Source organism: Ascaphus truei, chromosome 17, assembly GCF_040206685.1.
Source record: "Ascaphus truei isolate aAscTru1 chromosome 17, aAscTru1.hap1, whole genome shotgun sequence".
NCBI lineage: Eukaryota > Metazoa > Chordata > Amphibia > Anura > Ascaphidae > Ascaphus > Ascaphus truei.
The window spans coordinates 20,330,941-20,358,768 of NC_134499.1; the positions used below are offsets into that span (position 1 = coordinate 20,330,941).

The 27,828-nt window shown below is 54.0% G+C and overlaps 1 protein-coding gene across 1 annotated transcript in view; it reads left to right on the plus strand.

Moving 5' to 3' along the window:
• The first annotated feature begins 5,193 nt into the window (after nucleotides 1-5,193).
• The window catches only part of BAP1 (BRCA1 associated deubiquitinase 1), a 28,887-nt gene continuing 6,252 nt past the window's right edge, over nucleotides 5,194-27,828 (plus strand). The window contains 11 exon segments of the mRNA XM_075574231.1: nucleotides 5,194-5,312; nucleotides 7,797-7,826; nucleotides 8,109-8,163; nucleotides 10,210-10,342; nucleotides 12,344-12,463; nucleotides 12,614-12,675; nucleotides 13,528-13,670; nucleotides 13,884-13,962; nucleotides 14,098-14,221; nucleotides 14,542-14,689; nucleotides 18,888-19,045. Of these exon segments, the coding sequence (XP_075430346.1) occupies nucleotides 5,276-5,312; nucleotides 7,797-7,826; nucleotides 8,109-8,163; nucleotides 10,210-10,342; nucleotides 12,344-12,463; nucleotides 12,614-12,675; nucleotides 13,528-13,670; nucleotides 13,884-13,962; nucleotides 14,098-14,221; nucleotides 14,542-14,689; nucleotides 18,888-19,045 (1,089 nt within the window). The 5' untranslated portion in view covers nucleotides 5,194-5,275.

Sequence of the window (27,828 nt, forward strand, 5' to 3'; positions counted from 1 at the left end):
ATTTGCTAGTCGAACATACACTGTATACGTTAGACCTGAGCGCTGTGTGTACACACGCACCCACGCGCGCCAAGTAAAACTAAATTAATGGTGATTTATTTGCAGGATCGACCTTTCGTCCCCAATGGGACATTTTCCAAGATCTTGTAAATAAATTACCATTAATTGCATTTTACTTGGATTGTGTTGATTCATCTGTTCATGTAACTACTTTATTTAACCACAGCACCTAATTTCAACTACGGTTACAGTGTGCAATGTTCTGCAGGGTGTGTGTGTGTGTGTGTATACACATATATATTGTAAAATAGAACGATAAGATGCATGCGCCCCATAGTATAAAAAGTATTTGATTTAATATAAACAAACAAGTGACCATTCACTCATAAGGATAGATTGTAAAACCACTTTGAGAGAACAGGTCTGTAAGGTTAGCAGGCATGGCGTCTACAGGAGGGAGCAAAAGGTGTTTCTATACTGTCCCTTGTGATAGACACCACGCTGATATGGCATTCTGGTTCGAACAGTCCTTGAGGGAGTAATCTGCTATGTCTGTAAATGTGATGAGCCACGGACAGCTGGGTTGATAGCTCAACGCGTTTCGTCACTAAATTGTGACTTCTTCCGGGCATTATCGTTGGATATTTCTGGAATATATAGCCGCTGGTTGCTAAGCAACTGTTCGGCCACGAAATGCAACACCGCAAAACCCTGGCAAGAATACTGTAAATGGTGTCCCCGTGTCCTAACGAAGGATTTCTGGGAATAAGACCTCTGCCAATGCACGGATCACATGGTCCCAGAATGCACGCTAGCAAAATACCCCAAAAGGTTACCACACGCAGGCAATGCAAAGAACCACGAGGGCTAACACTCTATAAAGCTATTAAATGAAGGGGTTTAATATGGAAAGGTACAGATCAGAAAAGGGAGACATAGTCCTCCCTGCCCGGCTCCCTGGGGAAGTCACATCGGTGTAGTTGTGTATTGAACATCAGCATATATTTACCTTATCTCGGGCTGGCTGTGATCGGCTGGGCGATGGAAAAGATGGGCGCCAGGAGTGTTTATAGTACAAGTTCAATCCTTATTCATGTTTCCAGGCTTGGGAACACTGCAGTCGCAGTTACAATAAGATTAACATGGTTGTACCTTGTTTCCTCCATACTGTTATCATGACCAGGGGGGCTTCCAGGGAGGGGGTCCCCTCGTTAACCAGCTCCCACATAAACACACACAAATAACGACAGACTCGGTCTGGAGGTATAAAAGGCCGCGGCTTTGTTTATTAAATAATAGGGTGACCGCCAGCCCCTGCCAGAGCGCCCGCCTAATAGTTGAAGGGTCAGACTGTTCTTGACCCGCTGACCCCGTAAATTCCGCAGCCAGGCCCACGTGACCCGGCCGTGGTCGCGAGTGGACTCCCGGAAGTCACATTCAGATCACCCCGTCCACTCTCCACACCCCCGGGCTTTATCAGCCCCGAGCCCCGTCTGGCAAGGACAAGCACTTACCCCCCAACTGCCGCCGCGACAGAGGTAACCAGGTCAAACTGACCCCTCCTTCAGGAACTTCAGTCCTGTCCATTTCCGTTGTGAAAGTACTTCCACTTCATACTGCAAAATAACAATGATAAATGTTAACCAAATTCACAGGTATATACTCAGTAGTCAACAATGAAGACAGTTGCCTCTACTCGTTGACCAAACCGAGTGGCCAAAAACGGATTACATGCTACCCTTTTCATCAATAAGGGGCGGGGGGGGGAAACGTCTCAGCCGGGAGCAGAATGAGTGCGCTTGATACCGGCTGTGCTTTAAACCCCCCCCCCCAGGCTCCCCCCCCTTTCTGCCCCCTGGCCGTGTCATCCCCTGCTCGCGCCAGCGGGATGGAGCGGTCAGAAACCCCCCAGTGGTGAGGGAGAGCCTTGCCCCCAGGTCATGGCGGCCCCTCGCCTAGAGGGGCTTCTCTCTATACATAGTCCTTCCCTGGGTGCCTTCTAGTAACACTCCTGGGAGGTGCTTGTTACTGATAGGAATACATGTATTGGACTAGGTCCCCCTTGTTTTGCTTGCTTAGCACTATCCAGGTGATCCTGCTATTTCTGGCCCTTTTCTGAGACCCTGTGCTGTTTTGTAGAGATTATTCTTACACTCCTTTCCAGACAGGTTACTGCTACTTTCTCAGGGGCTGTATACTCTGTATATTGAGATCCACTTGTAGGACCGACATCCTGGAGCCCTATCTATGCAGTTCTCTGGGGCATGTCTGCATTCCCTCTCTGGGACCTGCATGTATCTTTTGTCCAAGTTATAGGGATCCTCACTTGGGGGGCAGGGACTTTGAATCTTACCACTGATTAGAATGTGTCCCCAAGCAAATCTGCCTGGCAACTGCCAAACTATTCTCTCCCTATTATCTAATTTGAGGCTGAAGCCCAACCAATCAGATGTGTGTGGACAAAGGATTTGATCCAATAGCAAGGGGCCACATCATATATGTATACGATGTGTATGCTGTATATATGTATACCTGTATTCCCAGACAAAGACCCTTCTCCTCGTATGGATAAACCAGCGCCTACACAAGAAGGATACGGGGGGAGTGGGCCTCAGCCAGCCCCACCAAAACAATTAGGGGGGGGGGAATAATTATGCTCCCTCTCTGTGGGACGCACAGCAGTGCTGGGTGCGTGGGTGTCACAACAACCAGAAGCTTCATCGGCTGCGTGGGAGACGATGTGGTCGCTGGCATGTAGTGCTCCCTTCTGCTGGCACAAGTATCAGGTGGGGGTTGGGGGGCAGGGGAGTTAGGGCCAATGGTGGCCACATGAAAGGTATCCCCCTGTACCAAGATAATGTGCAGAAGATCAGCAGGACCGGATGCTTCCGGGGTACTGGGCTGAGCATCTGTCAGTAGGGTCGCCCCCTCTTCTCCACAGACAGGAGGGGGGCACAGAAGTAGAAGGCTGCGGGCACGCTGCCGCTGAGCGCGCTCATGCTTGAGAGCGGTGACGTCACCAACTCTCCAAGCATGAGTGCTCGGCTGTCCTTCATATTTTTTTCCAAGCGCGAACGGGGGGCGTGGCCGAGCAGTGACTCGCTGATTGATTGCTGAAGGTCATGTGACCCTTCAGCGCGCCTGGAAATCAATTTCATCTGTCTCGCTAAGAACCTAGCGCCCGCGAGCGTACGGGCACGAGCACAATTCACGGTCAAATTCACAAGCAACACTTCCAATCGGCATTATACAATTAGTTCATCGTAATCCAGGACTAGTGATGGTACAGCACCCCAAACGCACCTTTTCAAACTTAGACACCTTCTATAACTCAATATGTCTCTTAGCACTACAATATAATTACATCACACATCACTGCGAAAAGCCAAACACTAGATTGGCCATCACTTGAGTCCAGGATCAAAGTATATTTTTCCTGTCTTGTCTTTAAATACTTTCTGAACAAGCTTCTCGCCCCTACCACACACAGTGCTTATCAGATGACATCGGGACTCCAAAAGACTGTTCATCGTTCCAAGGTTCAACAACGAATCCACTAGCTCCTCCTTCTCTTACCGTGCACCTCAAAACTGGAACAAGAAGCTAGATGTTTTCCAATCCAGGAAAAAAAATGCCGGTGCACTGCTCGCTCACAAAGGGAGATGAGATATCATGATCAAAAAGATTTATTATTTAAAAAAAAAAAAAAAAACATAAGAAAAAGTACTGACACAGACACTCTTACGCGTTTCACACGCAGGGTGCTTTATCAAAGATATAGAAAATAAGCCGGTTGCTAGCTCAAGTAGCCGCGCTGCATGTATGACAGTCAGCAAAAGATATAATTATTTATTTGCTCCTGTGACAGAAATGGGCACTATATGAGGGATACTGGGGTAGCCTTCAGGGGAAAGTGCATCAGCAGCATTGCAAATAAAATACAGCTGAAGTGTAAGCACAAAAGTTCAAAGAGAAGCTTGTATATGGCGTGGAGTGTACTATTTACTCACGATCAGTCGCCATGTCCCTTATCCTCGTGGCCACATTAGCAGTGAAGCTCAGCGTTTCTGTCGACGTCTTGTCCAATCCTGGGGTAGCAGCAGAGTGAAGGAGGATCGGTATGACGTCCAGACCTGAACAAACGATGGAACTCACCAGCCAAAAATTGAATAAAAAAAACTTTATTAGGCTACATAAAAAATGTGAACATCCACATGGAGAACCTAGCTCTTCCTCCCACGCGTTTCATGCCGTCAGTGGCGCTTTCTCAAGGAGTAGCCCGTTTTGAAATCAGGTTTGACTGATTTCACGCGCATCGCGCCCCTGCCCACTTCCACGCGCCTGCACGCTGTATAGACGCGATCACTGCCTTTAGGCAGTCTGATCGCTCAGGTCTGCCCCTCTATGGACACAGCCTTAGAGATAGACGGGTGATGACAGACAGTGGATATCTGCTGCTTCAAGCACTCACCTCAGTCTGATTAATAATATATGTATCATTGTAACCTCAAAAAGTAAAAGGAAGATGATCCAGAGCACTACGGATTTGTAATCAAAGTAGAAAATGTATTTAGCCACACAACGTTTCAGCCATCAAAGTGGGCTTTATCAAGTGACACGGTCATTGTAACCTCATACACCATATATATAATGACATGCTGGTCCTGGGTGAGATATATATATATATATATATATATATATATATATATATATATATATAGGGACAGACAGGTCCTGGGTGATATATAAGGACAGGCTGATACTGGGTGATATATATAAGGACAGGACAGTCCTGGGTGATATATAAGGACAGGCTGATCCTGGGTGATATATATAAGGACAGGCCAGTCCTGGGTGATATATATAAGGACAGGTCGGTCCTGGGTGATAAATAGGACAGGCCGGTCCTGGGTGATATATAGGACAGGCCGGTCCTGGGTGATAAATAGGACAGGCCGGTCCTGGGTGATATATATAAGGACAGATCGATCCTGGGTGATTGATATAGGGACAGGCCAGCACTTGGTGAAATGTACATCGGGACAGGCCGAGCAGATGTCACGCTCTGGTATCGGGCCTGCCCATAAATCCATGCCCAGGGGGGATTTGGCCACAAGAAAGATGGCGCGTCAGGCTTTCCCCTCCTGATGAATGAACTGAAGCTATGGAAATCACGTGACACACGCAGGATGCGGATCATAACACTGTTGTATTTCCGGCGCCACGTGATGATGTCAGAGTCCCGCAGGCTGTGAGAGATGGAGGAGGCGTCAAGATGAATAAAGGCTGGTTAGAGCTGGAGAGTGACCCGGGTATATATACACCCTGTATACTATTCTATACATACACTGTATACGATTCTATACACACACTGTATACTATTCTACACACACAAACTGTATACTATTCTATACACACACACTATACTATTCTATACACACACACTGTATACTATTCTATACACACACACTATACTATTCTATACACACACACTGTATACTATTCTATGCACACACACTGTATACTATTCTATGCACACACACTGTATACTATTCTATGCACACACACTGTATACTATTCTATGCACACACACTGTATACTATTCTATACACACACTGTATACTATTCTATACACACACTGTATACTATTCTATGCACACACACTGTATACTATTCTATACACACACTGTATACTATTCTATGCACACACTGTATATATACTACTATACGCACACAGGTTAGAGCTGGAGAGTAACCCGGCTATGTATGTATGTGTGTGCATATATATATATATATATATATATATATATATATATATATATATATATATATATATATATTACACACACACACTGTACACTATTATATACACACACACAGGTTAGAGCTGGAGAGTGACCTGGGAATATATACACACTATGTATGTGTGTGTGTGTGTGTGTGTGTGTGTGTGTGTGTGTGTGTGTATATATATATATATATATATACGCAAAAGAAAATTGCAGCGCCAATGAATAAAATATAGATAGATGATTATACTGTTAAACTGGATGTATGAAATGCAGAGAGAGGACTTCATATGAATAAAGAAATATATTCTCACACACGTTAGAGCTGGAGAGTGACCCCGTGTGTGTGCATGGCCCTCTGTTATCCGACAGAATTCGTTTCGCAAACTGTCGGCGGATAGTGAAAATGTCGGAATGCGAATCCCATGTTAATGAGTGGCGGATAATCCGTTCCGACGTTGGATAATGCGTTCCACGGAATACATTGTGATCCGTTGGATAATCTGTTCATCGTAAAATGAAACGATGGTTAGCGGGGACCAACTGTATACTACTATATACATAGGTTACAGCTGGAGAGTGATTGTGTGTGTGTGTGTATACACACACTATTATATGCACACAGGTTAGAGCTGAGTGACCCGAGTGTGTGTGTGTGTATACAAACATACATACACACACACACATGTACAGACCAGCGGTGCGCAAACTGGGGACGCGTCCCCCAGGGGAGGCACGAGATTATCTGCAAGGTTTACAGAGACCCCACGCGCTTCCTGAAGGCACTTAAATTAAGTGCCGAGGGAGCGGCGAAGGCCTCCTGTAAACCTCATTTACCTTTACTCTGGCGGCTTCTTACACACGTCGCCATGGCAACACGACATCAAATAACGCAACGTGACGTCATTATGCCGCTGCCGGGGCAAAGGTAAGGGGGAGGGGGGCGTGGAGAGAGGGGATCTGCCGGCATGGGGGCACAGGGAAAAAAGTTTGTGCTCCCCTGGTATAGCACAGCAGATGCTAATACCAACTATACAGTATGGTGACATAGTATGGGGCATAGCACCCCAAACTCACCTTGGCAAACTAGACACCCTCTACAGTTCGATATGCCGCTTTGTCCTCCAACAACACACATCACTGCGAAATGCTCAAATAACTAGATTGGCCATCACTTGAGTCTAGGCATAAAGTTCATCTTTCCTGTCTTGCCTTCGAATACTTCATGGGAAAGCTACCCGCCTATCTGAACAAGCTCCTCACCCCTACCACACGCAGCACCTATCATCTGAGATCTGACTCCAAGGGACTGTCCATGGTCCCACGGTTCAACAAAGTATCCGGCCGCTCCTCCTTCTCTTACCGTGCACCCCAAACTGGAACAATCTACCGGAGTCTCACAGCCGCCACCAGTCTAAGTTCTTTAAAAACTAAAGCGGTCTCACATTTTAATCTGGTCTGTAACTGTTGCATACGTCTATAACATATTATCTTTAACTGTGCATGCAATGTCTTTATACATAATGATACCCTGTTCATCTAATATACCCATGTATTTGTCATCAAACCTCTGTGCCCAGGACATACTTGAAAACGAGAGGTAACTCTCAATGTATTACTTCCTGGTATTTTATAACTAAATAGGCAAATAAAGTAATCATGGCGCGTGCAGGTATCATAACAGGCCAGATAAACCAGTATACATCACCCAAACCACTGGTTTGAAGAATGGACACAGCATCAGGTGAAGGTCCCTTAGCGAACTGACACGTTCATTTCCTTTTGGAATATAATGCACAATTTTTCCCCACCTAATGATGTTGTGCCCATTCTTCAAACCAGTGGATATGTTTGTGTGTGTGTGTGTACCCAGACATCTACTGTACATATACATCTGTCATTAGTTTATATGCATTCCTGTGTGACATTGTCCCTGTTTTCTTTCCCTCCTTTCCCATCTCTCCCCCTCTCCTCCTCTCCCTCCCCCCCCATCTCTTCCTCCCTCAGGGCTCTTCACTCTGCTAGTAGAAGACTTTGGTGAGTGCCACGCTGGGAGTATTGAAGAGACCAGTGAGGGAGGAGGGGGTCGTGTGTGTGTCAATGTCTGTTGTGTGGGGCAGGAGGGGATGTGTAGGGGGGATGTCCGGAGTGTATGGGAGGAGGGGTGGGGCGTTGTGTATGTCCAACGTGTGGGAGAGGGTGGGGGGGGGGGGCTTTGGGTATGTCCGGAGTGTGTGTGTGTGTGTGTGTGTGTGTGTGCACGTGTGCGTGCACAGGGTTTGGGGATATTAGTGAATCTCAGACCCATCTCTCCTGCAGGTGTTAAAGGCGTACAGGTGGAGGAAATCTATGACTTGCAGAGCAAGTGCCCGGGGTATGTGGAAAGAGGGGCGAAACCTCTGAGGGAGACGTGGGGTGGAGGAGGGGGGGGGCTTCTTGTATCACTCTCATTGGGCTTGTCTCACCCCCCCCTCTTTTCTCGTCCCCCCCTCTTTTCTCGTCCCCCCCTCTTTTCTCGTCCCCCCCTCTTTTCTCGTCCCCCCCTCTTTTCTCGTCCCCCCTCTTTTCTCGTCCCCCCCTCTTTCTCCCCCCCTCTTTTCTCGTCCCCCCCTCTTTTCTCGTCCCCCCCTCTTTTCTCGCCCCCCCCTTTTCTCGTCGTCCCCCTCTTTTCTCGTCGTCCCCCTCTTTTCTCGTCGTCCCCCTCTTTTCTCGTCGTCCCCCTCTTTTCTCGTCGTCCCCCTCTTTTCTCGTCCCCCCCTCTTTTCTCGTCCCCCCCCTCTTTTCTCGTCCCCCCCTCTTTTCTCGTCCCCCCCTCTTCGACTCGTCCCCCCCTCTCTTTGACTCGTCCCCCCCTCTCTTTGACTCGTCCCCCCCTCTCTTCGACTCGTCCCCCCCTCTCTTCGACTCGTCCCCCCCTCTCTTCGACTCGTCCCCCCCTCTCTTCGACTCGTCCCCCCCTCTCTTCGACTCGTCCCCCCTCTCTTCGACTCGTCCCCCCCTCTCTTCGACTCGTCCCCCCCTCTCTTCGACTCGTCCCCCCCTCTCTTCGACTCGTCCCCCCCTCTCTTCGACTCGTCCCCCCCTCTCTTCGACTCGTCCCCCCCTCTCTTCGACTCGTCCCGCCCTCTCTTCGACTCGTCCCGCCCTCTCTTCGACTCGTCCCGCCCTCTCTTCGACTCGTCCCGCCCTCTCTTCGACTCGTCCCGCCCTCTCTTCGACTCGTCCCGCCCTCTCTTCGACTCGTCCCGCCCTCTCTTCGACTCGTCCCGCCCTCTCTTCGACTCGTCCCGCCCTCTCTTCGACTCGTCCCGCCCTCTCTTCGACTCGTCCCGCCCTCTCTTCGACTCGTCCCGCCCTCTCTTCGACTCGTCCCGCCCTCTCTTCGACTCGTCCCGCCCTCTCTTCGACTCGTCCCGCCCTCCCCTCTTTTCGACTCTCCCCCCTCCCCTCTCTTCGACTCTCCCCCCCCCTCTTTCTTCGACTCGCCCCCCCCTCCCCTCGACTCGCCCCCCCTCCCCTCGACTCGTCCCCCCCTCGACTCGCCCCTCCCTCGACTCGCCTCCCCCTCGACTCGCCTCCCCTCTACCCGCCCCCCTCCCCTTGACCCGCCCCCTTCCCCTCGACCCGCTCCCCCTCCCCTCGACCCGCCCCCCCCTCCCCTCTCTTCGACTCGCCCCCCTTCGACTCGCCCCCCCCTCTCTTCGACTCGCCACCCCTCTCTTCGACTCGCCCCCCCTCCCCTCTCTTCGACTCGCCCACCCTCCCCTCTCTTCGACTCGCCACCCCTCCCCTCTCTTCGACTCGCCCTCCCTCCCCTCTCTTCGACTCGCCCTCTCCTCGACTCGCCCCACCTCCCCTTTCTTCGCCACCCCTCCCCTCTCTTCGACTCGCCCCCTCTCCCCTCTCTCTCGCCCTCTCGTCTCGCTCCCCCTCTCTTGTCTCGCTCCCCCTCTCTTGTCTCGCCCCCCCTCCCCTCTCGTCTCGCCCCCCCTCCCCTCTCGTCTCGCCCATCCCTCCCCTCTCGTCTCGCCCCCCCCCTCGCCTCTCGTCTCGCCCGTCCCTCCTCCCCTCTCGTCTCGCCCGTCCCTCCTCCCCTCTCGTCTCGCCCGTCCCTCCTCCCCTCTCGTCTCGCCCATCCCTCCTCCCCTCTCGTCTCGCCCCCCCCTCCCCTCTTGTCTCGCCCTCCCCTCTCGTCTCGCCCATCCCTCCTCCCCTCTCGTCTCGCCCATCCCTCCTCCCCTCTCGTCTCGCCCATCCCTCCTCCCCTCTCGTTTCGCCCCCCCTCTCCCCTCTCGTCTCGCCCCCCCCTCCCCTCTCGTCTCGCCACCCCCTCCCCTCTCGTCTCGCCCCCCCCTCCTCTCTCGTCTCGCCCCCCCCCTCCCCTCTCGTCGCCCCCCCCCCTCTCTCTCCCGCCCCCTAGGCCGGTCTACGGCTTCATCTTCCTCTTTAAATGGATCGAGGAACGCAGATCCCGCAGGAAAGTCTCCACGCTGCTGGACGACACTTCTGTCATGGAGGACGAGGTCGTCAATAACATGTTCTTTGCTCACCAGGTACTAGGGGTTGTAGGGAATGGGGCCACACTCCCGCAACCGTCAGGGGCCACACTCCCGCAACCGTCAGGGGCCACACTCCCGCAACCGTCAGGGGCCACACTCCCGCAACCGTCAGGGGCCACACTCCCGCAACCGTCAGGGGCCACACTCCCGCAACCGTCAGGGGCCACACTCCCGCAACCGTCAGGGGCCACACTCCCGCAACCGTCAGGGGCCACACTCCCGCAACCGTCAGGGGCCACACTCCCGCAACCGTCAGGGGCCACACTCATGTTGCTCTCTCTCCCCCCCTCGTGTCTCTCTCTCTCCCCCCCTCGTGTCTCTCTCTCTCCCCCCCTCGTGTCTCTCTCTCTCCCCCCCTCGTGTCTCTCTCTCTCCCCCCCTCGTGTCTCTCTCTCCCCCCTCGTGTCTCTCTCTCCCCCCCTCGTGTCTCTCCCCCCCCTCGTCTCTCTCTCTCCCCCCCTCGTCTCTCTCTCTCCCCCCCTCGTCTCTCTCTCTCCCCCCCTCGTCTCTCTCTCTCCCCCCCTCGTCTCTCTCTCTCCCCCCCTCGTCTCTCTCTCTCCCCCCCTCGTCTCTCTCTCTCCCCCCCTCGTCTCTCTCTCTCCCCCCCTCGTCTCTCTCTCTCCCCCCCTCGTCTCTCTCTCTCCCCCCCTCGTGTTTCTCTCCCCCCCTCGTCTCTCTCTCCCCCCCTCGTGTCTCTCTCTCTCCCCCCCTCGTGTCTCTCTCCCCCCCCCTCGTGTCTCTCTCCCCCCCCCTCGTGTCTCTCCCCCCCCCCTCGTGTCTCGCTCTCTCTCCCCCCCTCGTGTCTCTCCCCCCCTCGTGTCTCTCCCCCCCTCGTGTCTCTCCCCCCCTCGTGTCTCTCCCCCCCTCGTGTCTCTCCCCCCCTCGTGTCTCTCCCCCCCTCGTGTCTCTCCCCCCCTCGTGTCTCTCCCCCCTCGTGTCTCTCCCCCCCTCGTGTCTCTCTCTCTCCCCCCCTCGTGTCTCTCTCTCTCCCCCCTCGTGTCTCTCTCTCTCCCCCCCCCCCCCTCGCGTCTCTCTCTCTCCCCCCCTCCCCCCCTCGTGTCTCTCTCTCTCCCACCCCCCCCCCCTCGCGTCTCTCTCTCTCCCCCCCTCCCCCCCTCGTGTCTCTCTCTCTCCCACCCCCCCTCCCCCCCTCGTGTCTCTCTCTCTCCCACCCCCCCTCCCCCCCTCGTGTCTCTCTCTCTCCCACCCTCCCCCCTCGCGTCGCTCTCTCTCTCTCTCCCACCCTCCCCCCCTCGCGTCTCTCTCTCTCTCTCCCACCCTCCCCCCCTCGCGTCTCTCTCTCTCTCTCCCACCCTCCCCCCCTCGCGTCTCTCTCTCCCCCCCTCGCGTCTCTCTCTCTCTCTCCCCCCCTCCCCCCTCGCGTCTCTCTCTCCCCCCCTCCCCCCCTCGTGTCTCTCTCTCTCCCACCCCCCCACCCCCCCTCGTGTCTCTCTCTCTCCCACCCCCCCTCCCCCCCTCGTGTCTCTCTCTCTCCCACCCTCCCCCCTCGCGTCTCTCTCTCTCTCTCTCTCTCTCTCCCACCCTCCCCCCCTCGCGTCTCTCTCTCTCTCTCCCACCCTCCCCCCCTCGCGTCTCTCTCTCTCTCTCTCTAATCGCGTCTCTCTCTCTCTCTCTCCCCCCCTCGCGTCTCTCTCTCTCCCACCCTCCCCCCCTCGCGTCTCTCTCTCTCTCTCCCACCCTCCCCCCTCCCACTCTCCCCCCTCCCGTCTCTCCCCCTCCCGTCTCTCTCTCTCTCCTACTCTCCCCCCTCTCTCTCCCACTCTCCCCACTCTCTCTCTCTCTCCCACTCTCCCCCTTCACGTGTCTCTCTCCCGCCCTCCCCTTCACGTCTCTCTCTCCCGCCCTCCCCCCGCACGTCTCTCTCTCCCGCCCTCCCCCCCTCACGTCTCTCTCTCACCGCCCCCCTCGCGTCTCTCTACCCCTCTCTCTCTTCCCCCCTTGTGTCTCTCTCTGCCCCCTCTCTCTCACCCTCAGCTGATCCCTAACTCTTGTGCTACTCATGCCCTCCTGAGCGTCTTGCTGAACTGTAGTGGAGTTCACCTTGGCCCAACTCTGAGCCGCATCAAGGACTTCACCAAGGGCTTCAGCCCAGAGGTACAGGGGATACAGGGGAGGGGCATTACTGAGGGGGCAGGTACTGGGGAGGGGGTGTACTGATGGGGCAGGTACTGGGATGGGGCGGTACTGGGGAGGGGTGGTTCTGAGGGGGCAAGGGAGGGGCGTTACTGATTTCTGTTCTCTCAGAGTAAAGGTTACGCAATTGGAAATGCTCCGGAGTTGGCAAAAGCTCACAACAGCCATGCCAGGTAGGTGCCACACACACACAGCAGGCATCCCCAGCCTCCTACACACACACACACACACTCACAGCGGGCATCCCCAGCCTCCTACACACACACACACACTCACAGCGGGCATCCCCAGCCTCCTACACACACACACACACACACTCACAGCGGGCATCCCCAGCCTCCTACACACACACACACACACTCACAGCGGGCATCCCCAGCCTCCTACACACACACACACACTCACAGCGGGCATCCCCAGCCTCCTACACACACACACACACTCACAGCGGGCATCCCCAGCCTCCTACACACACACACACACACTCACAGCAGGCATCCCCAGCCTCCTACACACACACACACACACACACACACACACACACACACTCACAGCAGGCATCCCCAGCCTCCTACACACACATACACTCACAGCAGGCATCCCCAGCCTCCTACACACACACACACTCACAGCGGGCATCCCCAGCCTCCTACACACACACTCACAGCGGGCATCCCCAGCCTCCTACACACACACTCACAGCGGGCATCCCCAGCCTCCTACACACACACACACACACACACACACACACATACACTCACAGCAGGCATCCCCAGCCTCCTACACACACACTCACAGCGGGCATCCCCAGCCACCTACACACACACACACACACTCACAGCGGGCATCCCGAGCTTCACCTTCGCGCACACAGAGCGGGCATTGCAGACAAGTTCCACCAACCCCTTCTGACTGTCTCGCTACCCTCTCAACTTCCCCGATTCTCTCCCTTCCTGACACGGAGCAGGCAGCCCTGGCCTCCACCTTTCACCCTCCTCTCCCCCTCCTCTCTCTCGCCCCTCCAGGCCAGAGCCGCGCCACGTCCCCGAGAAGCAGAATGGGATCAGCGCTGTTCGCACCATGGAGGCTTTTCACTTTGTCAGTTACGTTCCTATCAAGGGTCGGCTTTTCGAGCTGGATGGGTTGAAGGTTTATCCCATCGATCATGGTGAGATCCCTGCTACAGAGGAGACTTCCCTCTCCCCTTATATGGGGGAGGCACCCCCCTGCCCTCCTTATACAGGGAGGGGGAAGGGGTAGTACACCTTTTATCGGGTGTAATAGGTAACCAAGAAGATCCATTATCCAAAGATGGACATCCTGCCAGTGTGTGATCTGATACAATGTATCTACGTTCCTCACTGACAAACCTCGTCCCCAGGTCCCTGGGCTGAGGACGAAGAATGGACCGACAAAGCTCGGAGAGTTATCATGGAGAGAATTGGGCTGGCCACAGCAGGGTGAGAACAAGGGCGAGAGGTCAGCGGGCACCGGGCGGGTACATAACTGCATGTGACTGGATCGTGTTGTGTGGGGGCAAGGGGCGGCCGTGTAAATCAATGTATGTGACTGGCGGGTGTTGTGTGTGTGTGTAGGGAGCCGTATCACGACATTAGGTTTAACCTGATGGCCGCCGTGCCGGATCGGAGGCTGAAATTTGAGAGCAAACTACACGTTCTGAAGATGAACAGACAGACGGTGCTGGAGGCATTACAGCAGGTACCCCCGCCACACACCGCCCCCAACCACACACCGCCCCCAATCCCAGCCACGCACCGCCCCCAATCCCAGCCACACCCCGCCCCCGACCCCGCCACATCCCGCCCCCAACCACCGCCCACCACGCCGCCAACCTACTCCACACACGGTCCCCAACACATCGCCCCTAACCCCTGCTCTCACCCCCTTTCCCCTCCACACACCATCCCTCTTATGCCCCACACACTCTACCATTCCCAAACATGTCCCCACACCTCTCCCCTACCTCTCTCACGCCTTCCCTCACACTAAATCCTCCTGAGTGCTTTTGCTGCCTGCAGCTTATCCGAGTGACTCAGCCGGAGCTTATTCAGCCCCCAAAGCCTCCAGACTCGCAGCCTCTCGAAGAGACAAAGACCTGTGTCCTGAAGCCCCCCCTGTGCCAGGAGAGCCCCCGCACTCACTCCGCTGTCCAGCGGAGCCTCACAGGTAAGGGGTGTGCATACGCACACACGTATGTGCACAAGCAGACGATTGCACACACTTTGCACTTGTTACACAAACGTAAACACACATATACAGTACATGCGCAAATATATACTCACCCCCCACGCACCATGTATACATGCGCCCGCCCACATACTCCCATGTATACATGCGCCCGCCCACATACTCCCATGTATACATGCGCCCTCCCACATACTCCCATGTATTCATGCGCCCGCCCACATACTCCCATGTATACATGCGCCCGCCCACATACTCCCATGTATTCATGCGCCCGCCCACATACACCCATGTATACATGCGCCCGCTCACATACTCCCATGTATACATGCGCCCGCCCACATACTCCCTGTGACGGGAGACGCACTTAATAACACATTTATATTTCGTGGATCCTGATTGAGCAGAACAGGTTGAGCGAAATAAACTGAGATTTATTCCCTTGATAGGCAAACACACGACAACGGCAGAATACACTTAATAATTACACTTACGGGTATAGGAACAGGGTATAATGTCCAGAAAGGTGCAAAGCACCAGAAGATTGTCTTTTAAAATGTAGTCCTTTTGCAAGGGCACAAATTGCCAGCCCCAATCCTTCTGTGAAAGTGCAAAGTCTTTTCGAGTTCGTTCTAGAATCCCCAGGGCTAACGAAATCCTGAAGCAGGGCAAGTTTCCTTGTTGCAATGTTTTTAACCCCTTGCGTTCTGGAATCGTAGCCGCTGTACTTGGATCTTATCCGCATGAAGAAATCAGGTAACAACAGCAATAACAACAACAACACAGGAATGAGGGTTACAGGCCTTTTTAAGGACAAGGACCTGTGAAGTGTTACATTAGCCTCATCCCATTGGCAAGGAATTATCTTCCTCCTATCAGAATCTGCCATGTCACATGGGCAAATCCTACAGCCAGCCCATGTAACTCTGAGCATGCTCAGTAAGCAGCTTGGTAGAACTGCTAAGTAAAAAGGGGCCACTCATTTCTGGGGACGCAATGTCTGGAGTTTGGTCCCAAGGTGTGAAATATCTAGGAGGAGTAACAGGATCTGCTACTCAGAAACATCCTGATTAAGTGACACTGTAAGACTCTGGGGTCTTTCATCCCCTAGACGCATCGGCATCTCCCCAACAGGGGGCACAGGTATGCATAACATTTGTTCCTTAATGCATTACAAAGGCAGGCAGAAAAAAAATAGCATCCTGCCGGTACATTTTAAAACTGCAACAGAAAGGCACTTCATCAAAAATATATGTTTCCCTTATGACAAAGTTATATTTTTAATATATGTGTTCTTGGGGGGTTACACTGAGGCTGCACACCAAAAATCAGGGTGCTGGCTCCCTCCGTTCCTAAATTAGCAGTCTTAATGGAACGGCCCCTGTTATTCAGCACTGCAGGTAGGGACAAGTCTGCACAAAGGGGACAACAATGCATAGAGGGGAGAATGGTACAGGGGAACAGCATATAAAATTAACCTCTTCATCCCCAATACGAAATTGGGGTAACCAGCCGAGCACACTGCCTTTATTAATGCGCTGATTACCCCCATTTTCGCCACACTCCCATGTATACATGCGCCCGCCCACATACTCCCATGTGTACATGCGCCCGCCCACATACTCCCATGTATACATGCGCCCGCGCACATACTCCCATGTATACATGCGCCCGCCCACATACTCCCATGTATACATGCGCCCGCCCACATACTCCCATGTATACATGCGCCCGCCCACATACTCCCATGTGTACATGCGCCCGCCCACATACTCCCATGTGTACATGCGCCCGCCCACATACTCCCATGTGTACATGCGCCCGCCCACATACTCCCATGTGTACATGCGCCCGCCCACATACTCCCATGTATACATGCGCCCGCGCACATACTCCCATGTATACATGCGCCCGCCCACATACTCCCATGTGTACATGCGCCCGCCCACATACTCCCATGTGTACATGCGCCCGCCCACATACTCCCATGTGTACATGCGCCCGCCCACATACTCCCATGTGTACATGCGCCCGCCCACATACTCCCATGTGTACATGCGCCCGCGCACATACTCCCATGTATACATGCGCCCGCCCACATACTCCCATGTATACATGCGCCCGCCCACATACTCCCATGTGTACATGCGCCCGCCCACATACTCCCATGTGTACATGCGCCCGCCCACATACTCCCCAACCTGTTACTTCATCACACGGGAACCTCCCCAACCTGTTCCCCAGTCACACGGGAACCTCCCCAACCTGTTCCCCCGTTATACGGGAACCTCCCCAACCTGTTCCCCCGTCACACGGGAACCTCCCCAACCTGTTCCCCCGTCACACGGGAACCTCCCCAACCTGTTCCCCCGTCACACGGGAACCTCCCTAACTTGTTCCCCCGGCACACGGGAACCTCCCCAACCTGTTCCCCCGTCACATGGGAACCTCCCTAACCTGTTCCCCCGTCACACTGGAACCTCCCTAACCTGTTCCCCCGTCACACGGGAACCTCCCCAACCTGTTCCCCCGTCACACGGGAACCTCCCTAACCTGTTCCCCCGTCACACGGGAACCTCCCCAACCTGTTCCCCCGTCACACGGGAACCTCCCCAACCTGTTCCCCCGTCACACGGGAACCTCCCCAACCTGTTCCCCCGTCACACGGGAACCTCCCCAACCTGTTCCCCCGTCACACAGGAACCTCTCTAACCTGTTCCCCCGTCACACGGGAACCTCCCCAACCTGTTCCCCCGTCACACGGGAACCTCCCCAACCTGTTCCCCCGTCACACTGGAGCCTCCCCAACCTGTTCCCCCGTCACACTGGAGCCTCCCCAACCTGTTCCCCCGGCACACTGGAACCTCCCCAACCTGTTCCCCCGGCACACAGGAACCTCCCCAACCTGTTCCCCCGGCACACAGGAACCTCCCCAACCTGTTCCCCCGTCACACGGGAACCTCCCCAACCTGTTCCCCCGTCACACTGGAGCCTCCCCAACCTGTTCCCCCGGCACACAGGAACCTCCCCAACCTGTTCCCACGTCACACGGGAACCTCCCCAACCTGTTCCCCCGGCACACTGGAGCCTCCCCAACCTGTTCCCCCGGCACACAGGAACCTCCCCAACCTGTTCCCCCGGCACACGGGAACCTCCCCAACCTGTTCCCCCGTCACACTGGAGCCTCCCCAACCTGTTCCCCCGGCACACTGGAGCCTCCCCAACCTGTTCCCCCGGCACACGGGAACCTCCCCAACCTGTTCCCCCGGCACACGGGAACCTCCCCAACCTGTTCCCCCGGCACACAGGAACCTCCCCAACCTGTTCCCCCGTCACACTGGAGCCTCCCCAACCTGTTCCCCCGGCACACAGGAACCTCCCCAACCTGTTCCCCCGGCACACGGGAACCTCCCCAACCTGTTCCCCCGTCACACTGGAGCCTCCCCAACCTGTTCCCCCGGCACACAGGAACCTCCCCAACCTGTTCCCCCGTCACACGGGAACCTCCCCAACCTGTTCCCCCGGCACACAGGAACCTCCCCAACCTGTTCCCCCGTCACACGGGAACCTCCCCAACCTGTTCCCCCGGCACACAGGAACCTCCCCAACCTGTTCCCCCGGCACACGGGAACCTCCCCAACCTGTTCCCCCGTCACACGGGAACCTCCCCAACCTGTTCCCCCGTCACACGGGAACCTCCCCAACCTGTTCCCCCGTCACACTGGAACCTCCCCAACCTGTTCCCCCGGCACACGGGAACCTCCCCAACCTGTTCCCCCGGCACACTGGAGCCCCGCCAACTTTGACTTTTTAAAATTTTGTTTACAGCGTCAACATTATGTACGGAGAACAACTTGATTTGAATGAATATTGTTCCCAAAACACAAATAAAATTAGATTCTTTTAAAATGTCCTTATTTTAGTATAGGCAGAAATGTATGATTTTGCTGTACTTATATTTTAAATAATTAATGAGACCGTAGTATAAATATAAATATACATTAAAATGTTTCAAACATTCTTATAATACCACAAAAACAGATCTATTGCATATAAATACATATGCACACACACTAACGTACAAACACACACATACATGCACTAATATATAGACATGCGCACACTCACATACACGCATGTGCACGCACACACGGTCTTAGTTCTGGTTTCTTTCCTACAGATTTGGGAGGGGAGGCGGCGGGGTCTGTCCTCCGAGGCTCCGCGCTCACTGCGCACAATAAACCTACTGCCCTGCCGCAGAATGGAGGCACCGCCCTCCCCCACACCCGCCTCCCAGCCTTCCTGGATAACCACAACTATGCCAAGTCCCCAATGCAGGTGAGGGGGAGGGGTCCTGGGTGACTATGGTAGCCGTTAAGACGTCTGGGGGGAAATGCGGTGTAGTTGTTGGCGTGTGGAGATACGGTGTAGTGGTTAAGGTGTTTGGATGGAAATATGGTGCAGGGGTTAAGGTGCTTTTGGATTGAGGTGTGGTGCAGTGGGTAACTTGTCTGGCTGGAGGCAAGGTGTAGCGTTTAGGGTGCCAGAGTTGAGGCATGGCTTTCGGTTAAAGGAGAAATACCTTAAAAATACATTATAGGCTGTCGAGGAATGTCCCAAAACTCCCATCTTTGTCACAAAGGCTGGGGAGGTCTAGCCTCCCTTTATCCATATGTGGAGGCCTAGCCTCCTTTTATCCATATGTGGAGGTCTAGCCTCCTTTTATCCATATGTGGAGGTCTAGCCTCCTTTATCCCATATGTGGAGGTCAGCCTCCTTTTATCCATATGTGGAGGTCTAGCCTCCTTTTATCCATATGTGGAGGTCTAGCCTCCTTTTATCCATATGTGGAGGTCTAGCCTCCTTTTATCCATATGTGGAGGTCTAGCCTCCTTTATCCCATATGTGGAGGTCAGCCTCCTTTTATCCATATGTGGAGGTCTAGCCTCCTTTATCCCATATGTGGCGGTCTAACCTCCTTTTATCCATATGTGGAGGTCTAGCCTCCTTTTATCCATATGTGGAGGTCTAGCCTCCTTTATCTATATGTGGAGGTCTAGCCTCCTTTTATCCATATGTGGCGGTCTAGTCTCCTTTTATCCCATATGTGGATGTCTTGCCTCCTTTTATCCATATGTGGAGGTCTAGCCTCCTTTTATCCATATGTGGAGGTCTAGCCTCCTTTTATCCATATGTGGAGGTCTAGCCTCCTTTATCCCATATGTGGAGGTCAGCCTCCTTTTATCCATATGTGGAGGTCTAGCCTCCTTTATCCATATGTGGAGGTCTAGTCTCCTTTTATCCATATGTGGAGGTCTAGCCTCCTTTATCCCATATGTGGCGGTCTAACCTCCTTTTATCCATATGTGGAGGTCTAGCCTCCTTTTATCCATATGTGGAGGTCTAGCCTCCTTTATCTATATGTGGAGGTCTAGCCTCCTTTTATCCATATGTGGCGGTCTAGTCTCCTTTTATCCCATATGTGGATGTCTAGCCTCCTTTTATCCATATGTGGAGGTCTAGCCTCCTTTTATCCATATGTGGAGGTCTAGCCTCCTTTTATCCATATGTGGAGGTCTAGCCTCCTTTTATCCATATGTGGAGGTCTAACCTCCTTTTATCCATATGTGGAGGTCTAGCCTCCTTTTATCCATATGTGGCGGTCTAGCCTCCTTTATCCATATGTGGAGGTCTAGCCTCCTTTATCCCATATGTGGATGTCTAGCCTCCTTTATCCCATATCTGGATGTCTAGCCTCCTTTATCCCATATGTGGAGGTCTAGTCTCCTTTGTCCCATATGTGGAGGTCTAGCCTCCTTTGTCCCATATGTGGAGGTCTAGCCTCCTCTATCCATATGTGGAGGTCTAGCTCCTTTTATCCATATGTGGAGGTCTAGCTCCTTTTATCCATATGTGGAGGTCTAGCCTCCTTTATCCATATGTGGAGGTCTAGCCTCCTTTTATCCATATGTGGAGGTCTAGCCAGACAATGGCACATCTCTGGGAGAATACTAGAGTGGATTAAAAACATATATGACATCTAGAAGTCCCACTGGATCGCTGGTTGTTTCTCTTAAGCAGACCCCTTAAAGATCTGGCAAGGGCTGAAAACAAGGTAATAGCCAACATCGCAATAGCGACCAGAATAGGGATAGCAGCATTATGGTAACAAAAGGATGTCCTATCAATGTCCAAAATCCGTACTCACATTTGGTACCTTTGCCGAATGGAAAAGATGACCTCGTCTAAAGAAGTCTAAAGGGTCTGGCAGCCATGGATAGCTTACACTGCTATCCCGGCTTTCAACCAACGTTCTCTGCTCCTCTAGTCAAAAAGAGAATTAAATTCCCCTTCACCCAATGTCTTAGATAATGTAATATGCAGGCACTGTACTTGCTCCTATACCCCACGCTGTATATAAAAATGCATAACACAGTTACAATGTGACCGAACTTATTGTGATCCACAAATGAATGTCGCTGTAAATCAATGTCCCCTGTTCCCACCCCCTCCTGCCTAATTTGCCGACATCGTGATTTACATTTCATACCCGCCCCCCCTCCCCAAACCTGTATTTCTTATGTAATATGTTAAAGCTGTAAAACATCTATAAATAATACGAAATTAATTTTTTGCCCCCCCCCTGTTATTAATCGGGGGTTTCTTGGATGAAACCGTATTAATTTCGGCTCCGGGTACCCCCTGCTCCCTGAAATGCTTACCACTGCTGGTATCTCATATCGGTTTAAAGGTCCCGCGGGCCAATAGGAAGGCGCTAGGGATGACGTCACGGCTCCCTACTGGCCAACGTGACGTGGGTCCTTTTTAAACAAACGTTTTCTGTGCCCAGCTGGGACTGTCAGCAGCGCCTTCCGATGTAACCCAGCCGGGACTATCGGCATCACCTTCCGATGTAACCCAGCCGGGACTATCGGCATCACCTTCCGATGTAACCCAGCCGGGACTATCGGCATCACCTTCCGATGTAACCCAGCCGGGACTATCGGCATCACCTTCCGATGTAACCCAGCCGGGACTATCAGCATCGCCTTCCGATGTAACCCAGCTGGGACTATCAGCATCGCCTTCCGATGTAACCCAGCCGGGACTATCGGCATCACCTTCCGATGTAACCCAGCCGGGACTATCAGCATCGCCTTCCGATGTAACCCAGCCGGGACTATCGGCATCGCCTTCCGATGTAACCCAGCTGGGACTATCGGCATCGCCTTCCGATGTAACCCAGCTGGGACTATCAGCATCGCCTTCCGATGTAACCCAGCTGGGACTATCAGTATCGCCTTCCGATGTAACCCAGCTGGGACTATCGGCATCGCCTTCCGATGTAACCCAGCTGGGACTATCGGCATCGCCTTCCGATGTAACCCAGCTGGGACTATCGGCATCGCCTTCCGATGTAACCCAGCTGGGACTATCGGCATCGCCTTCCGATGTAACCCAGCTGGGACTATCGGCATCGCCTTCCGATGTAACCCAGCTGGGACTATCGGCATCGCCTTCCGATGTAACCCAGCTGGGACTATCAGCATCGCCTTCCGATGTAACCAGCATCGCCTTCCGATGTAACCCAGCTGGGACTATCAGCATCGCCTTCCGATGTAACCCAGCTGGGACTATCAGCATCGCCTTCCGATGTAACCCAGCTGGGACTATCAGCATCGCCTTCCGATGTAACCCAGCCGGGACTATCCGCATCGCCTTCCGATGTAACCCAGCCGGGACTATCCGCATCGCCTTCCGATGTAACCCAGCCGGGACTATCAGCAGCGCCTTCCGATGTAACCCAGCTGGGACTATCAGCATCGCCTTCCGATGTAACCAGCATCGCCTTCCGATGTAAACCAGCCGGGACTATCAGCATCGCCTTCCGATGTAACCCAGCCGGGACTATCAGCATCGCCTTCCGATGTAACCCAGCCGGGACTATCCGCATCGCCTTCCGATGTAACCCAGCCGGGACTATCCGCATCGCCTTCCGATGTAACCCAGCTGGGACTATCAGCATCGCCTTCCGATGTAACCAGCATCGCCTTCCGATGTAACCCAGCCGTGACTATCAGCATCGCCTTCCGATGTAACCCAGCCGTGACTATTAGCATCGCCTTCCGATGTAACCAGCATCGCCTTCCGATGTAACCCAGCTGGGACTATCAGCATCGCCTTCCGATGTAACCCAGCTGGGACTATCCGTATCTCCTTCCGATGTAACCCAGCTGGGACTATCCGTATCTCCTTCCGATGTAACCCAGCTGGGACTATCAGCATCGCCTTCCGATGTAACCCAGCCGGGACTATCAGCATCGCCTTCCGATGTAACCAGCATCGCCTTCCGATGTAACCCAGCTGGGACTATCAGCATCGCCTTCCGATGTAACCCAGCTGGGACTATCAGCATCGCCTTCCGATGTAACCCAGCTGGGACTATCAGCATCGCCTTCCGATGTAACCCAGCTGGGACTATCAGCATCGCCTTCCGATGTAACCCAGCTGGGACTATCAGCATCGCCTTCCGATGTAACCAGCATCGCCTTCCGATGTAAACCAGCTGGGACTATCCGCATCGCCTTCCGATGTAACCAGCATCGCCTTCCGATGTAAACCAGCCGGGACTATCAGCATCGCCTTCCGATGTAATCCAGCCGGGACTATCAGCATCGCCTTCCGATGTAACCAGCATCGCCTTCCGATGTAACCCAGCTGGGACTATCAGCATCGCCTTCCGATGTAACCCAGCTGGGACTATCAGCATCGCCTTCCGATATAACCCAGCTGGGACTATCAGCATCGCCTTCCGATGTAACCCAGCTGGGACTATCAGCATCGCCTTCCGATGTAACCCAGCTGGGACTATCGGCATCGCCTTCCGATGTAACCCAGCTGGGACTATCAGCAGCGCCTTCCGATGTAACCAGCATCGCCTTCCGATGTAAACCAGCTGGGACTATCAGCAGCGCCTTCCGATGTAACCCAGCTGGGACTATCGGCATCGCCTTCCGAGGTAACCCAGCTGGGACTATCAGCAGCGCCTTCCGATGTAACCAGCATCGCCTTCCGATGTAAACCAGCTGGGACTATCAGCAGCGCCTTCCGATGTAACCCAGCTGGGACTATCGGCATCGCCTTCCGAGGTAACCCAGCTGGGACTATCAGCAGCGCCTTCCGATGTAACCCAGCTGGGACTATCCGCATCGCCTTCCGATGTAAACCAGCCGGGACTATCAGCATCGCCTTCCGATGTAACCCAGCCGGGACTATCAGCATCGCCTTCCGATTTAACCCAGCTGGGACTATCAGCATCGCCTTCCGATGTAACCAGCATCGCCTTCCGATGTAACCCAGCTGGGACTATCCGTATCTCCTTCCGATGTAACCCAGCTGGGACTATCAGCATCGCCTTCCGATGTAACCCAGCTGGGACTATCAGCATCGCCTTCCGATGTAACCCAGCTGTGACTATCCGTATCTCCTTCCGATGTAACCCAGCTGGGACTATCCATATCTCCTTCCGATGTAACCCAGCTGGGACTATCAGCATCGCCTTCCGATGTAACCCAGCTGGGACTATCCGCATCGCCTTCCGATGCAACCCAGCTGGGACTATCCGCATCGCCTTCTGATGCAACCCAGCTGGGTCTATCGGCATCGCCTTCCGATGTAACCCAGCTGGGACTATCGGCATCGCCTTCCGATGTAACCCAGCTGGGACTATCGGCATCGCCTTCCGATGTAACCCAGCTGGGACTATCAGTATCGCCTTCCGATGTAACCCAGCTGGGACTATCCGTATCTCCTTCCGATGTAACCCAGCTGGGACTATCAGCATCGCCTTCCGATGTAACCCAGCTGGGACTATCCGGATCGCCTTCCGATGCAACCCAGTTGGGACTATCGGCATCGCCTTCCGATGTAACCCAGCTGGGACTATCAGCATCGCCTTCCGATGTAACCCAGCCGGGACTATCAGCATCGCCTTCCGATGTAACCAGCATCGCCTTCCGATGTAACCCAGCTGGGACTATCAGCATCGCCTTCCGATGTAACCCAGCTGGGACTATCAGCATCGCCTTCCGATGTAACCCAGCTGGGACTATTAGCATCGCCTTCCGATGTAACCCAGCTGGGACTATCAGCATCGCCTTCCGATGTAACCCAGCTGGGACTATCAGCATCGCCTTCCGATGTAACCCAGCTGGGACTATCAGCATCGCCTTCCGATGTAACCCAGCTGGGACTATCCATATCTCCTTCCGATGTAACCCAGCTGGGACTATCCGTATCTCCTTCCGATGTAACCCAGCTGGGACTATCAGCATCGCCTTCCGATGTAACCCAGCCGGGACTATCAGCATCGCCTTCAGATGTAACCCAGCTGGGACTATCAGCATCGCCTTCCGATGTAACCAGCATCGCCTTCCGATGTAAACCAGCTGGGACTATCCGCATCGCCTTCCGATGTAACCAGCATCGCCTTCCGATGTAAACCAGCCGGGACTATCAGCATCGCCTTCCGATGTAATCCAGCCGGGACTATCAGCATCGCCTTCCGATGTAACCAGCATCGCCTTCCGATGTAACCCAGCTGGGACTATCAGCATCGCCTTCCGATGTAACCCAGCTGGGACTATCAGCATCGCCTTCCGATATAACCCAGCTGGGACTATCAGCATCGCCTTCCGATGTAACCCAGCTGGGACTATCAGCATCGCCTTCCGATGTAACCCAGCTGGGACTATCGGCATCGCCTTCCGATGTAACCCAGCTGGGACTATCAGCAGCGCCTTCCGATGTAACCAGCATCGCCTTCCGATGTAAACCAGCTGGGACTATCAGCAGCGCCTTCCGATGTAACCCAGCTGGGACTATCGGCATCGCCTTCCGAGGTAACCCAGCTGGGACTATCAGCAGCGCCTTCCGATGTAACCAGCATCGCCTTCCGATGTAAACCAGCTGGGACTATCAGCAGCGCCTTCCGATGTAACCCAGCTGGGACTATCGGCATCGCCTTCCGAGGTAACCCAGCTGGGACTATCCGCATCGCCTTCCGATGTAAACCAGCCGGGACTATCAGCATCGCCTTCCGATGTAACCCAGCCGGGACTATCAGCATCGCCTTCCGATTTAACCCAGCTGGGACTATCAGCATCGCCTTCCGATGTAACCAGCATCGCCTTCCGATGTAACCCAGCTGGGACTATCCGCATCGCCTTCCGATGTAAACCAGCCGGGACTATCAGCATCGCCTTCCGATGTAACCCAGCCGGGACTATCAGCATCGCCTTCCGATTTAACCCAGCTGGGACTATCAGCATCGCCTTCCGATGTAACCAGCATCGCCTTCCGATGTAACCCAGCTGGGACTATCCGTATCTCCTTCCGATGTAACCCAGCTGGGACTATCAGCATCGCCTTCCGATGTAACCCAGCTGGGACTATCAGCATCGCCTTCCGATGTAACCCAGCTGTGACTATCCGTATCTCCTTCCGATGTAACCCAGCTGGGACTATCCATATCTCCTTCCGATGTAACCCAGCTGGGACTATCAGCATCGCCTTCCGATGTAACCCAGCTGGGACTATCCGCATCGCCTTCCGATGCAACCCAGCTGGGACTATCCGCATCGCCTTCTGATGCAACCCAGCTGGGTCTATCGGCATCGCCTTCCGATGTAACCCAGCTGGGACTATCCGTATCTCCTTCCGATGTAACCCAGCTGGGACTATCAGCATCGCCTTCCGATGTAACCCAGCTGGGACTATCCGTATCTCCTTCCGATGTAACCCAGCTGGGACTATCAGCATCGCCTTCCGATGTAACCCAGCTGGGACTATCCGGATCGCCTTCCGATGCAACCCAGTTGGGACTATCGGCATCGCCTTCCGATGTAACCCAGCTGGGACTATCAGCATCGCCTTCCGATGTAACCCAGCTGGGACTATCAGCATCGCCTTCCGATGTAACCCAGCTGGGACTATCGGCATCGCCTTCCGATGTAACCCAGCCGGGACTATCAGCATCGCCTTCCGATGTAACCCAGCTGGGACTATCAGCATCGCCTTCCGATGTAACCCAGCTGGGACTATCCGTATCTCCTTCCGATGTAACCCAGCTGGGACTATCAGCATCGCCTTCCGATGTAACCCAGCTGGGACTATCAGCATCGCCTTCCGATGTAACCCATCTGGGACTATCAGCATCGCCTTCCGATGTAACCCAGCCGGGACTATCAGCATCGCCTTCAGATGTAACCCAGCTGGGACTATCAGCAGCGCCTTCCGATGTAACCCAGCTGGGACTATCAGCATCGCCTTCCGATGTAACCAGCATCGGCTTCCGATGTAACCCAGCTGGGACTATCAGCATCGCCTTCCGATGTAACCAGCATCGCCTTCCGATGTAAACCAGCTGGGACTATCCGCATCGCCTTCCGATGTAACCAGCATCGCCTTCCGATGTAAACCAGCCGGGACTATCAGCATCGCCTTCCGATGTAATCCAGCCGGGACTATCAGCATCGCCTTCCGATGTAACCCAGCTGGGACTATCAGCATCGCCTTCCGATGTAACCAGCATCGCCTTCCGATGTAACCCAGCTGGGACTATCAGCATCGCCTTCCGATGTAACCCAGCTGGGACTATCAGCATCGCCTTCCGATGTAACCCAGCTGGGACTATCGGCATCGCCTTCCGAGGTAACCCAGCTGGGACTATCAGCAGCGCCTTCCGATGTAACCAGCATCGCCTTCCGATGTAAACCAGCTGGGACTATCAGCAGCGCCTTCCGATGTAACCCAGCTGGGACTATCGGCATCGCCTTCCGAGGTAACCCAGCTGGGACTATCAGCAGCGCCTTCCGATGTAACCAGCATCGCCTTCCGATGTAAACCAGCTGGGACTATCAGCAGCGCCTTCCGATGTAACCCAGCTGGGACTATCGGCATCGCCTTCCGAGGTAACCCAGCTGGGACTATCAGCAGCGCCTTCCGATGTAACCAGCATCGCCTTCCGATGTAAACCAGCTGGGACTATCAGCAGCGCCTTCCGATGTAACCCAGCTGGGACTATCGGCATCGCCTTCCGAGGTAACCCAGCTGGGACTATC